Here is a 14,539-nt window from a genome sequence, read left to right as displayed (position 1 = left end):
ATTGCCTATCGATTTACTTTTTTTATTTAGCGGGTCGATAAAATAAAAATGTAATTATTTTCGGATGATTCGATGGTCATGGCTGACCCAGGACGCCATTACGTGAAATGTGAGATCCAAGATGAGTTGGTGGACTAGTGCCGCCATCTATAGTTTGTTTCTTTGGACCGAAAGTGGCGCGCTTTAAAAGCCCGCGAATATTTGAATTAAAAAAAAATAAAATTCATATTTTTGACCGTAATTGTGAAAAATTTTTATTTTATAAATATTTTAATTTAAAAAATATTTTTATAAGTAACTTTTGTCTAAAAATTTAATCAACTTATTTTTAAAAAATTATTATTTCCATTTTTTTTATGTAAAATTTTATTTTTAATAAAAAATCAATCTAAAAATTATTGTTTTTTACTAAATAAAATTTTTTAATTATACAATTGTTTTTAAGTAATTATTACAATTCCACTAAAAAACTTGGATGATATTTTAAAAATTAATTTAATTAATTTTATTTATTTAATAATTAAAATTATTAATGAATTTTATTAATCACCAATTATAATTTACTTTTAATAAAAGTAAACATTATTCAAAAATAAAGTAATATCGATAAAGTTATTTATGTGTTTTAAATAATTTTTTTATTACATAAATCTTAATTAAAAATTTTAATATGTTTTTATTTACTTTGAATCAATTTAAAATTTAATTTTATTACTTTTAACTTAATAAAGAAGTAAGTGAACTAATTAAACTTGTATTATTGACCATTAACCGCTTTTTAATTGAAGACAATCAATACTTTTCATGTAAAATTATGTAATTAATAAAAATTGGATTAATTTTTAAAATAAATAATCAAATTAAGGATTTTTATTACTTTTTTTTTATTGTAGTAATAATAAAAGTGTTAATTAAGATGATATTGAATATAAATTTTGTAACTTCATCATCTTCAGAAGAAAATTAAGAGTTCCGAAACTGTATATTGAAAATAACAAAAAAAAAATAACAATTACTATTTAAAAATTATTTTAAATAAAGCGAAGCTCGACATTTTTTAATTGAATAAATAAACAAAGTGATTGTTTCAATTATTCATGCTATTTTTATTTAATAAAAATTATTCTTGATTTATCAGAAATAAAATGAAAGTTTTGAAATAAAACAGTATACATTTGTTAAAATATAAAAGAGTTTGTTTTGTTATTCTATTTGTATACTTAACTGGAGGTTTCTAATGGCAACCAAAAGTGTTTATGGTAAATAAAATATAATTACTCATTCCTTTCATGATCGTAAATGCTCTTTCAGTTGACGAGATTAATGTTTTTGTATTCATAACAATTCAATTAAATAGAAAAAGCATTATTGTGTTACATAAATAATAAACGCTAATAATAGATTAAATAAATAATAAAAATGTCCGAGAGTAAATTAAATAATGAATATAAAGAGCCATCTGTCATGTCAAAAGATCCTAATGAACGGATTCTCGCTAGAAGAATGCGGATACAGAAACGATTAGAGACTGTTAAAAAGTAAGTACAATATTTTACTTTATAATTAATTAATTACTAATAAATAAATTAATTAATTAAAATGTTTAATATTAATAGTTTTTTTTATTTATTTTATTAAGGCAGGATAATAAAGAGGATAAGGAGTCGGATAAGAAAACAGAAACGGAAAAACAAATAGATGCAAGCGCTGAGTTAATGCTAAAGTTAGTTGCCGAAGGTGATGAAGTGGTAGGTTAAATAAAATATATTTCATTCACTGGTAAATATAATTAACTTTTTATTTAACATTAAGTCTGAATATGTGCTTTAAATTAGATTTCAAATGTGAGAATTGCTAATGAAGCCCGCGAAGTTCATCGGCAAGAAGAAGATTTTGCTATACGCAAAAATTTATTTGACAAACTAGAAGCTGAGCTTAAAGATTCGTTGGAAAAATATGAAGAAATAAATTCAGTGTGGCCTGAATTACTTCAATCAAAAGATCCTCTAGATATTTATGATGGTATTCAATCCCAAAATGATAAGTGCCAGAAAGTTTTAGCGCAAAAAGATATTATTATTGAGGAATTAAAAAAAGCGCTTGAAAATGCGGATATTAAGTTTGCTGAAGATCAGAAGAAACAAGATGAAGATATTGATATATTAATTGACCGAATTGATTCTCAAGTATTTTTAATTATTTTAATTTATTAACAAAGAGAGATAGTTAATATTTTCAACCGAAGTATTCGATCCAATTCTTGAAGAATGTTAAATTTTTTTTTTTTTACTATTATTCTTTATAGATCTTTATAGAATTTTTTTTTTTTTTACTATTATTCTTTCACCATAATATATTTCTGATGGTATGAGATCTCATACCGAAAAAATATTGTGGTGAAAGAATAATAATAATAATAAAAAAAAATTTAACATTCTAATATTGATTATAAACTATCAATTAGTGATTATCAATTATGTATTACTAAAATTTTTTTTTTTTCTTGTTTTTCTCTTCTCTCAAATCTCTTAATCTTAAATCTCTCTTCTCTTTACAGATGCTATTTATTGTATGTAAACAGTACTAAACATTCTACACATGAAAATGTAACATATTTTTGTAAATTGCCGAGGACGTTTCTTTACAAATGAATAAACAAATAAATTCTTCAAGGATTGGCTGAAAATATTAACTATCTCTTATTATTAATTAAAAACGCCGATCTTCGTTATATATTAAAAATACTTTAATTTATGTTAAGAATTTTTGAATTAGTTTTGGGATTATAATTTGCGCATAAAATGTTAAAAAAAATTATTTCAATTATTAGATGTTTATTTCACTGCAATTTTAATTTCTAAAAAAAAAATAAATAGAATAGAATATCGTTTTTATTTGTATCACATAGCGTGTTTTACAAAACTGTATCTTATGTCTTAAATTAATTATTTACATTTGCTTATACACTAATTTTGACTTATTTTTTACTATATTAGTACACTCTTTAAAAAAAAATTATTTAAAAAAAATTATTTTTACAGGTAAATATAATAAATAAAGGATATCGCCGAGAACTAGTATTGATAGAAGACGCATTAAAAAATGAACGGAGTAAAATACTGGAAGATATTACCAAGAAGTGGGATGCATTGTACAAAGAACGACAGGATAATGAAATTCAAGGTGTCGAACGTAGACGTGAAATAATGCGTGAATATGAGAATGACATGAACCGTGTATTGATTGAGCATCAAGAGCAGTATCGAGCACAAAAGATTTGGCTGGAGACTGAATGTCAGAAACTTCAGCAGGATGTTGAAAATATGAAGGCATTATGTATGCTTAATCTCGAGAAACTGGATTACAACTATGCTGTTCTCAAGAAACGTGAAGATGAAAACGCGATTATTAAAAATCAACAAAAACGACGGATCAACAAGTACGGTTATGCTTATTAGTGATGTATAAATTATTTTAGTCTCATTTTATAATGATTAGACGTTTATTTCGAGTCGCAACATATCAAGATATGATCTTGACATCATCCGGCGTGTTATATAAAGTACATTACAAGTCAACAAGTTGAAAAATAAAGTTTAGTCAATACAAACGGGTTTATTTCTATATAGTCATCTATATTATTAAAGTCATTTGATAAAATCGGTTTTTTTAGTAAAATTTAGTTTCATTGCTAAGGTATTGACTTGAATTTGTACCTTTTCAAGGTTTCATTTCATTCTACTTAATAGTCACTTTATTATGATAAGTATTTAGGCTGCATTCAAAAATTCTCTATCTCTAGGTACATAATTAAGAAATGACCTTGTATCTTGTGAAATATTGATATTTTTAAAGATATAAGCTCATCTCGATGTTACATTCATCGAGACCTTTCATTTGAGTACCCACATCAATTTTTCATATATTTTATATATTTATATATATTATATATATGTATATATGAAAAATATATGAAAAATTCATGTGGGTACTCAAATGAAAGCTCGTAATGAGTGTAACATCGGGATGAGCTCATATCTTTAAAAACGTTAATAGTTAAGAAAGTACAGTGCAATTTAAGATAATGAAGAAACTACCTTTTATCTTGTGAAATATTAATATTTTTAAAGATATAAGCTCATCCCGGTGTTACACTCATCGAGACCTTTCATTTGAATACCCACATCAATTTTTCATATATTTTATATGTTTATATATATCATATATATGTATATATGAAAAATATATCAAAAATGCATGTGGGTACTCAAATGAAAGCTCTTGATGAGTGTAACATCGAGATGAGCTTATATCTTTAAAAATATCAATAATTAAGAAAGTACAATGCAATTTAACAAAATTCATTATTTAATAAAGCAAAATTTTATTTATTTATTGTTCACAAGTCACGGTAGTCACATAGTGACTAGTATTTTAATATTTATTTATAGAATTCTTTTTTTTCTTAATTAAATTATTAATTCATCTATTATCAAGAAAAATTTTTATTTTAATAAAACTTATACAATTAAATTTTTCTCATAAAAAAATTAAAACTTTAAGATTATATCACAAACTTGACATTATGTATGTTAAAGTTTAAAAGTTCAACTAAAAGTTATAATTGAAATAATTATAATTTTGTTAAAATGTCAATTTTTAAAGTTTAATTAAATAGTTTTAATTCAGTCAGTGGTGTTACTAATTTTCATTAGTCACATTAAATAGAAATAAATCAATGTATATTTTTTAAACTAGTAATTAACTTGAAATATTCATGGAGAAATTAAATTTAAACGCAGAGACTTAAAATTAATTGATATTATTGTTATTTATTCCATTAGATTGGCTATAGAAATAAATCATTTTACAATTATAAGGTAAAAGTCCCAATAGATGATCATGTACCAGTATATGATCACTCCATGTATTTGTATACCTATATTTATGAATATAGATATACAAATACATGGAGTGATCATATACTGGTACGTGATCATCTATTGGGGCTTTTACCTTACTACTTAAATATTGTAACTAATAAATTAATTAATCAGTTTAATTTATTTCCAGACTTCAAGATATTATTACAGAATTAAAGAAGAATTACGCGGAACTAGAAAATTCAACGCGTTTAAAAATTGAAAAGTTACAAAGTCAAATATTAAAAACCCAAAAACGTATTAAAGAATTGGAAACTAAGTCAATTCATTTCACGTCGGTCAATGACAGACGATTTATGCAGATTTGGGAAATGAATACAAAGAATGCGGATAAATTATTGGAGCAGGTATAATTTAAAAAAAAATACTATTGTTTAAACTTTAAAATATATTTATTGTGTAATTAATAAAATACATATTAAATTAAAGATATTCAAAGTGGATAAAATTTTGTATGAGCAAATGTTAGGATTAGAGTGGGAGCCACCGGAGGAGAGTCTGCTAAAAAAAGAAGATTTACCGTCGTATCAAGAGGCTATGCGTATTATTAATCAAAGTCAATATTCATTTTAATTTATATATTTATTTCTGTCTATGAGTATTGAATTTATTATATTTTATATTTTAAATATAAAGGTAATGAAGATCAAAATATGATGACGAAATTATATGATCAGCAGAGAAAAGATTCGTCATCAGAACGAATAAATTTAGAAGGAAAATTATTAAATCGAATAATGAAAAAAATTGCCGACGAAACTGGATTTATGATTGAGGACAAAGTTCATGAACTTTTGTCAACGCACACTAAAAAAGCTCAAATTATTATTAAACTGGATCAAGTCTTCCAAGTAATATAATTTAATATTTTATTAATAATAATATACGATAAAAGATAGAAGAGTTTAAAATTTTAAAATAAACATCTAAAAAATTTTGTAGATTTTTATAAAAATTAAATTATAATGAAAAAAAATTCCGCGTGTAGAAATTTTAAAAAATTACAAGTGCAAATTTTTAAAAATATTCTTCTTATAATAATTAATTTTTTCAAGAATTTTTAGATGTTTGCTAATTTCATGAAAATCAAGTTAGCCGACATCTAAAAATTATTAGAAAAAATAGTAACAAAAAAAATCCATTAGTAAAAACTTGAAAAATTTTAAGTACAATTTTTAAAAAATATTTTTTTGTTCCAAGTTCATAAATAAAAAAAAATAAAAAAATTAGAAACGTCGGCTAACTTCAGATTTATTAAATTATTAATATTATTATTATGAATCCCGGAAAAAAATTTTAAAGTTATAAAAAATTCATATTATTTCAGATTTATTAAATTATTATTTTTATTTTACAATCATTTTAATGAAATAATATGAATTTTTCATAACTTTAAAATTTTTCCGGGTCTATTTTTTATAATAATAAAGTTAGTCGACATTTTTGATTTTTTTATTTTGCTTAATTTATTAAATTATGACTAAAAAACATTTTTTAAAAATTGTACTTATAGTTTTTGAAGTTTTTAACAAATGAAAAAAATTTTTTTTTATTTTTTTGTAATAATTTTTTAATAAAAAAAATCATTAAAATTTTTAAATGCCGGCCAACTTTTATTTTCATCTATTTTTTTCGATTACCTGTTATTATTATTATAATTTTTACTTTACAATAATTTTAATGAAATAATATGAATTTTTCATAACTTAAAAATTTTTTCCGGGTCTATTTTTCCGTGTCTATTTTTTCCGATTACCCTTAAGTATTATTTTAATTTTAGTATCATCTTAAAATTCATCAAAAAAAATTTTCGATTTATAAATAAAAAAATTTTTTTCTCATCCAATTTATTTATTAATATATTTTTTACAGGCATTAAATATAACGTCGAAAGATCAAATTCATTTATTAATAAATTTTTTTTTACCTTACTCATATTGCTTGACGTGTTCAGAACAAGAAGACAAAGATACTGAATCATCGGATGAGTTTAAAAAAAATCAACTATTAGAAGAATCAGATAAAGTAAATTCTGATGATACGAGATCGATTATGGATGAAAAAACATTACGATTAAAAGAACAAGTTTTAAAGTATGTTACATCTGAGGGGAAAAATGATGATGAAGCAGATACCGAATCAAAACACTCGAGTGATGTAATATGTGCTAGTAGTAAAAGTGAGCTAGAAGAAATAAAATTGACGTGTGATAAGGGCCACTTGTTGGATATTAAATCAACAAATGTTATAAAAGCTCTTCGTGAATTCGTCGAAAAATACAATAAAGTCACACATGTCTTATCCGATAATTCCAAAGAGGAAAAAGTACTTGCAGATAATAAGATTGTACTGTCACGATGCATATCTGAGAAAGATATTATCGAGTACTGGCGACGTTACAGAGAAATATTCGATGACAAGAAAGAAAAACTCTGGGATGCGATGATTATTGGATTACAAAAGTATCATGATATTCTAAAAGAAAGGCATAAATTGATGGGTGATATTGAAGGCATCCAGCGACAAAATGCTGAATTGCGTCGACTGCTTGAGAGTTGTAGAGTCAAAGTAAATATTAACTATTCATTATGTATTTTTAATCATAAAAAAATTAATGTTTAATTAATTATTACTTTCAGCCTGACACTGGGTCAATGCACCGGAAAACTAAATCAGCTAATGTATTTAATTAATTAATATAAATAATTAAATATTTAAAAATGATCAAACAACATTTTATTGATTGTGATGTTTAAATTCACGTTTATTACTCAGATGGATATAATAATTACTGACACAATACTGTAAAATGACTTTTGTTTTGCACTATATCATTTTTCTTTTCCATTATTAAATAGTCTATTTAAAATTGAATTTAAAAAGCGTAATAAAAATTATTTAATGCTTATAATTATTTTTAATTCATTAATTTTAGAGTGAAAGAAAAGCTTAAAATATTTAAAATGTGATGTAAAATAAAATTAAAATTTTTAACTTCCCGCTAAGAAAATTGAAAATTTTTAAAAGTTGGGAAGTTATTGGTTTTACCCTTTTTTAGAAAATCGAGTTTTCATTAGATCTCAACGTTTTGAAGTCCTAGGAAGCTTCCCCGATTGTTTCCGTGATGATGTCCGTATGTCTGCATGTAAGTGTGTGTGGCCATATGTAAACCTCTTATAGCTTTTGAGCGGCTTGACCGATTTTATCGCGGTAGGCCCCATTCGAAAGGACTTGACCAAACTTAGATTTTGAATACAATTTGGACCGATTTGGATGAGTAAATTTTGAGAAATTAAAAAAAACTACAAAAAAAAAATTTTCAAATGTGGTTTTTTTAGAATAACTTTTAAACGGCTTCACCGATCGATTCCAAAAACTCATCAGCTTTTAACTTAAAAAAACTACGTTGGTCGACACCAACCCGGTCAAAATCGATTGATTCGTTCGTGAGTTATGGTTGATGAAAGAAAACCGGAAAAAGTGTTTTTTCGGAATTACTCCGAAATTCCTACACGGAAAGAACAAGATGACACTGGATATCATCCCAGATTATACTCAGTGATATCTGTGGTGAAAAAAAAAATTTCAGATAGTAGCTAGAAAAATCCAGATTATACTGCGTGATATCTGGATTATACTCATTGTAATCTGGATTATACTAGCTACTATCTGAAATTTTTTTTCACTCAATATAATCTGGGATGATATCCAGTGTCATCTTGTTCTTCCCGTGTAGTTCGATCAATTTAAACTTAAAAATTCTTTATGAGGCTTAAAAAACTGCTTCGAATGCCGCCAACCGCGTGAAAAAAAAAATTGTTGGCATTTTGGTAAATTTTATTTAACAAAAAGTCAAAAATTAATAATTGTCAACTAAAATTCAACAAAATATTACCAAAAAAATTCTTGTGCCGTTTGGGTTCATTCATTCAAAAGTTATTGTGGTTTGAAAATTCAAAAAATAGTGTTTTATTGAACTTCTATCAGACTTTTGAGGTCTATCAAGCTAGCACGAGCTCGTCTATCATATACTGACTTATTATTCAACCAACAAAATTTATTTGTAGTGCTAAATTTATTGTTAATTAGTTGCTCTATTTAGAGTTTTGTTGCTTGTTTAGATTCCGAGAAATTAATAATAATATCCGTCCAAGATGGGTCTTGCCGCTGCTAGCTAGACTTTTGAGCTTGAAGAGCTCAAAAACGTAATAAGTGCAATTTTGAGCGCTTAAGTATAAAATTAGCGGGAAGTTGCAGGGATGGCTTTTAGGGTCAACGGTTTTCTTAATTTTTTTTTTAGTAATTACTGGTATAACCACCAGAAATAAAATTATTAGCAAGTGATGGTATGACATACGATGAAGTATCGTAAGGCTGCATATTTCTTTGCGGGTGATACTGGTGATGTTGTTGGTGATGATGATGTTGCTGTTTGTGATTCTGTTGGTGATTCTGTTGGTGATGGTGATGTGGTTGTTGATACTGCTGCTTATTTCCGTACGGCATGTAACGTTTCTTCTTATTAGCCGTCTTCAAAATAGGCTTGTACACTTTGTGCAAGTGTTTCTTTGACGTAATATGCTATTGAGTAGAATAAAATTTAAATTAAAAAAATAAATTTATAAATTTTAGATAAATTATCATAATCATTATCATTATCTTCATTTAGTGATAATAGTAGTTAGCCATACCACATCATATTGTTGTTTAGAGTTAAAGAATTTATTGCACTGTTCACAAGTCAGTATTTCCCCTTTCTTTTTAGGAGCAGCCGCTGTTGTAGAATCAGCTTGAGTTCCTGGAGATTTTGTTGGCTGCTGCACGGGCTTGGCGGTGTCGGTTCCGGTCCATCCACCTATGCATCAATGTGCAATCAACACTATCTATCTATCACAACTGCAATAGATGCCATTTGTGATAATAAATTAGCTTGAGCTACATTCATGCCCCAAAAAGAATACTCATTAATCGAAAGATTTTTTTTTTTCGCAACACAAAATATTTATCCAGAATTTTATTATATTTGTGTTGCGTAAAAAATTCTGACGATGCTTTCAGGTTTAAAGAATTTTCCATAGCAGAAAAAAAAATAAAAAAAAAGTAAGCAATTACAATAAAAATATAAATAAAGCTTTTTTATTCAAATAAATAGAAAATTGGTTTAGCAGAATTTGAAATTTCCAAATGACATAACACGAATAAATTAATAACAAAAAAGAAAATAAATAGAAAAATACAAAAATTAATTAGTTATTAACAATACATATGAAAAATATAATTTAAAAAAAAAAACAATAATGAATTAACTCAGTAGATTATAAAATGACAGACGAAAAGTAATGTGAATATTAAACATGCAAAAGCAAAAAGTTGTGAGCAGCAAACTATCACTAAGGCATTTCTATTGGACCACTTATTCAATTTAGTAAAACGTTTTATTTCACGTTTACTCAAAGATAAATTTTGGGTTTCATCTAAATTATTACCTTTCTCGGCTTTTTTTTTGTGTCTGTTTCCTGAAATATCAAACAATCAATTTTTATTAATATTGTATAATACTATAGTTAGTCGACGTTTCTAATTTTTTTATTTTTTTTTTCATTTACTATATTGGAAAAAAAAAAAATATTTTTTAAAAATTGTACTCAAATTTTTTCAAGTTTTTTACAAATGAAATTTTTTTTCTCTTATTTTTGTAACAATTTTTTCAATAAAAATTTTTAGATGTCGGCTAACTTAATTTTCATTATTGTATAATACTAAAGTTTGCCGAAGTTTTTAATTTTTTTAATTACTTCATTGGAAAAAAAAAAAATATTTTTTTTAAATTGCACTCAAAGTTTTTAAAATTTTTTACAAATGAAATTTTTTTTTCTTATATTTTTGTAACAATTTTTTCAATAAAAATAATTATAAAAATTTTTAGATTTCGGCTAACTTTATTTTCATTATTGTATAATACTAAAGTTAGCCGAAATTATTAATTTTTTTAATTACTATATTGGAACAAAAAAAATATTTTTTCAAAATTGCATTCAAAGTTTTTCAAGTTTTTTTACAAATGAAATTTTTTTTCTTATTTTTTTGTAACAATTTGTTCAATAAAAATAATTATAAAAATTTTTAGATATCGGCTAATTTAATTTTCATTAATATTGTATGCATCTTGATATTGTTATTAATGATTGAAATATATTTCAATTGATTCAAATTAATGATAAATATTTAATCTTATTTAAATAAAAATAAAATTACCATTCAAGTGAGTTTGAAGCTGTTGGATTGAATTGAGACTAACATTACATACATTACACTTTAATCCGCTGGCTTCTTGGTCTTTGGAGAATGCTATTTTCGTTCCTCCTAAATTTTCCATAATTACTTTTGAACGTATCTAAAAGATTTAAAGCGCATTATTAATTTATCAGTCTAATGTTTATTCTCTAAATTGCATATACAAATAAAACTAAAACGTGTGATGTGTTGGTGATACTATAGTTTAATTTAGCCCTCAATAAAATGAGTAAAAAGTGTAGCTGTAGGCCAATACTTATGTATCAAAATATATTTTTTAACATCTATAAAAATAAAACAAGTAAAATAAAATTAACCAGCAATCTCATAAATCTTTAGTTAATTACCAGGAAATCACACTCAATAAAAAAATACCTGTTTTGCATGCCGTGCTCCTTGTAAATGAGCATCTAGGACAGTTTCGCTGGTGAAACACAAATCACAATCATGACACCTAACTAATGGTTTTTTGGTCGGCAAATTTCCCATAATATTATCAACTACAGCTTTTGTGACAGGATCAGTGATGGACTGCATGATTGTTTCTGTAAATAATATAATTTTAATCAACAATCAAATTAACTTTATTTCACTGTAAATAAATCAATAAATAAAAACAAATGAATTATTATAATTGATAAAAAAAAAAAAAAAACAAACGAACAGAAAAAAAAAACACATTAAAGTTAGCAATCACTAGAGAATTTTTTAATTTTTTTTAACAAAAAAATTTCCTCCAATTATTTTTAAAAAATTGCATTTTTAATTTTTCAAAATTTCTATGTCAATTTTTTTGCCATAATTTATTTATTAAAAAAATTATTAAATATCTGTTAAATTTATCATGATAAAAAAATCAATAGAATCTTGGCATTAAACAAATACTTACTGTACTTAAAAACCAACTTTTTTAATTAAATAATTAATAGTAGTTAAAAATTACTCAGTTTATTTTTATTAACTTATCAATAATAATAATTCCAGAATTTTATGTGAAGTTACAAAGTAAAGTGTATATTTTTTAAATAAATAATTTTAATATTCGACAGCAAAAGTTAAACATTGAATTGAAGGCTGAAGCAAAACCCGAGCAAATGTGTCAAATTTCCAATGGCGAAACCGGGCGACAGTAATGATACTGAAGTTAGATGAAAATTAATTTAGCAGATATTTAATTTTCAGAACTTTTTTTAACAAATAAATTATGGCAAAAACAATAAGAAAAAAAGAATTGACATGTAGAAATTTAAAAAAATAAAAAATGCAATTTTTTAAAAAGAATTTTTTAGAATTAATTTAAATGTTAAATAAAATTAAAATTTTGTCAAGTGACAGCTAACTTTAATTAATGTCATTGAAGTTAGCAGTCTAAAAATGTTTAATAATTTCTATTAATTAAATTATACTTAAAAAAATATTTATAAAAAATGACACTTATAATTTTTCAAATTTTTAATAAGTAAAATTTATTTAATTGAAATATTTCCAATAAAAAATTTTTAAATCAGCTAACTTCATTTTCATGGAACAAAATTTGCGATAGCAGCCTTAAGCCGCCAGAGCGACAGAATTTTTTAATCGCCGAGTCAGTTCGACCAATCAGAATTAATTATAAATAAAAATAATTCTTACAAATTCAATGAGCAGGAGCTTAAAGTAACCAGCCAATTACACCACTCGCAGTTGGTATATAGAAGCGTGAATTGACACACACCGAACCTCGGAGTATATCTGCTTGTATATAGCTTATATATAAATACTTAATACTTATATATAACTTGTATATATATACCACCGAAATATATATATAAATTGTCTCCTCTTGGTAGGTACATATATATCTGTTAATATATATTGGAGATGATATATATGTGTGTGTGTGCGTGGTATCGTGAAATATAGCAGCAGCCATCTTATATTTTGTGTTGAAAGAAAAACATTATTTGTACAAATGTATCGGCTGATAGTGTTAAATTAACTTACGTTAAGTGTACGCTCGATGAAGCGTATCTTTTTTACTGTTTACCTGGACCACTATATTAGCAAAGGTTTGTTATTAAATGTTTATTAATAATAATATATATTTGTTCTTTTTCTAATACCTGAAGCATCATCTCGTGTGTTGGTGTGTTGGTTGATTATACATCACAGCGCGCGTTGTGTGTTTCAAGAATCCGGTTTTGGCGTCAAAATATCATCACGCTGTTCTTTAAATATCTATTATTTATTTTTTATACTGATAAATTAATTGTTGATTATTTTTATTGTTTATATTAATTATTTATTAAATCATTATTCAATGCCCGCGGAAAAACGTTATGCAATCAGCTGATCTAGTAGATCTCTTTTGTCACTTGTCAAAAATGAATGTCAAAGTAATAAGATCCCGGTAGTTGGTCAATGTCGCGGACGATCATTGCACTATTACAATTGTAATAATAACAATACTTATGATAATTACAGTTTTTTAGGTATTATCAAACAATAACAATAAAATAGTTTGTGTAATAATGGATGGTACATACTATTATTAATTAAATTGTGTAACACAGGTGGATTGGTACGCAGGATATGAGCAGTTTGTCAAGCGCAATCTGACTCTGCTCCCCAATCAACATTTAATACATCAGCATCACCACCACCACCACCAGCCGCATCACCAGCAGCCAGGACCTCAACAGCAGCAGCAGCAACAGCAACAAGCAGGGCAGCCGCCTCCACCTCCTCCACTACCACCACCACCACCACCACCACCTGCTCCTTCGGCTCCAACATCTCAGCAGCAACAACAACAACAGCAGCAGCAGCAACAACAACAACAACAACAGCAACAGCAACATCACCAACAATCTCACCACCACCAACAGCAATCTGGCGGGCCAACGTCGTCACGTCGTCACGTTATGACATCAATGTTTGACCCCCAAGTTAAAAGTGAACCAATGGGATTTTACTCAGTGGCGTCAAGTAGATCAGAGGGTTCTAATTCTATGGTAAATTTGTCAGAAGATCGGGAAGATTTGTCACAAGAAGAGCGAATTCAAGCACAAAATATGCATCAGCAACAGCAGCAACAGCAGCAGCAGCAAAATCAAGGGAATCAAAACACACCGGATGGACCGATGCGTCAGTCCAGTAGTCAGCAGACAACTAAAGAAGGTAGCAGAGCAAAACCACAACCGTGTAAAGTATGTGGTAAAGTATTGTCATCGGCCTCGTCATACTACGTACACATGAAGTTACATTCTGGTAATAAGCCTTATCATTGTACTATTTGTGAGGCTAGTTTCTGCAGAAAGCCG

General features: G+C 26.2%; 3 protein-coding genes across 5 annotated transcripts; 2 read left to right on the top strand and 1 right to left on the bottom strand.

The window, feature by feature from the left end:
• Positions 1 to 1,125: 1,125 nt before the first annotated feature.
• On the top strand, positions 1,126 to 7,819 carry LOC123273551 (dynein regulatory complex protein 1). Its single transcript, XM_044740981.1, has 9 exons — positions 1,126 to 1,538; positions 1,640 to 1,748; positions 1,836 to 2,186; positions 3,042 to 3,439; positions 5,074 to 5,290; positions 5,373 to 5,499; positions 5,580 to 5,794; positions 6,816 to 7,511; positions 7,583 to 7,819. Exons 1-9 carry the CDS (start codon positions 1,420 to 1,422, stop codon positions 7,634 to 7,636), a joined length of 2,286 nt encoding a protein of 761 aa, XP_044596916.1. The 5' UTR covers positions 1,126 to 1,419; the 3' UTR covers positions 7,637 to 7,819.
• A 1,385-nt stretch (positions 7,820 to 9,204) lies between these two features.
• Positions 9,205 to 13,554, bottom strand: LOC123273549 (zinc finger protein 346-like). Of its 3 annotated transcripts, none has more exons than XM_044740980.1 (6): positions 13,340 to 13,554; positions 11,613 to 11,782; positions 11,199 to 11,337; positions 10,430 to 10,459; positions 9,635 to 9,798; positions 9,205 to 9,524 (listed from the first exon to the last, which is right to left on the bottom strand). In XM_044740980.1, the coding sequence occupies exons 2-6, from the start codon at positions 11,772 to 11,774 to the stop codon at positions 9,240 to 9,242; spliced, it is 780 nt and encodes a 259-aa protein (XP_044596915.1). In that variant the 5' UTR covers positions 11,775 to 11,782; positions 13,340 to 13,554; the 3' UTR covers positions 9,205 to 9,239. The 3 variants fall into 3 exon arrangements, with proteins under 3 accessions (XP_044596915.1, XP_044596914.1, XP_044596913.1); XM_044740979.1 differs by lacking the exon at positions 13,340 to 13,554 and adding an exon at positions 12,870 to 12,966; XM_044740978.1 differs by lacking the exon at positions 13,340 to 13,554 and adding an exon at positions 12,127 to 12,335.
• LOC123273548 (forkhead box protein O-like) lies at positions 12,332 to 14,533 on the top strand (the record flags this gene model as incomplete). Its single annotated transcript, XM_044740977.1, has 3 exons — positions 12,332 to 12,366; positions 13,243 to 13,285; positions 13,790 to 14,533. Coding segments are annotated over exons 1-3 (822 nt in total), but the record flags the coding sequence as incomplete, so codon positions are not given.
• Positions 14,534 to 14,539: the final 6 nt, after the last annotated feature.

The sequence above is a fragment of the Cotesia glomerata genome, unplaced genomic scaffold (genome assembly GCF_020080835.1).
Source record: "Cotesia glomerata isolate CgM1 unplaced genomic scaffold, MPM_Cglom_v2.3 scaffold_106, whole genome shotgun sequence".
Taxonomy (NCBI): domain Eukaryota; kingdom Metazoa; phylum Arthropoda; class Insecta; order Hymenoptera; family Braconidae; genus Cotesia; species Cotesia glomerata.
This window is presented reverse-complemented; position numbering and strand designations above follow the sequence as displayed.

Excerpts from the sequence above, each read along its gene's own strand:
- LOC123273551 (XM_044740981.1), top strand. The coding sequence starts at position 1,420 with ATGTCCGAGAGTAAATTAAATAATGAATATAAAGAGCCATCTGTCATG. Across the intron at positions 1,539-1,639 it reads CGATTAGAGACTGTTAAAAA|GCAGGATAATAAAGAGGATA; the intron begins GTAAGTACAATA and ends TATTTTATTAAG. Across the intron at positions 2,187-3,041 it reads TTGACCGAATTGATTCTCAA|GTAAATATAATAAATAAAGG; the intron begins GTATTTTTAATT and ends TTATTTTTACAG.
- LOC123273549 (XM_044740980.1), bottom strand. The coding sequence starts at position 11,774 with ATGCAGTCCATCACTGATCCTGTCACAAAAGCTGTAGTTGATAATATT. Across the intron at positions 10,460-11,198 it reads GCTTCAAACTCACTTGAATG|GAAACAGACACAAAAAAAAA; the intron begins GTAATTTTATTT and ends TTGATATTTCAG. Across the intron at positions 9,799-10,429 it reads CAAAAAAAAAGCCGAGAAAG|GTGGATGGACCGGAACCGAC; the intron begins GTAATAATTTAG and ends ATTGATGCATAG.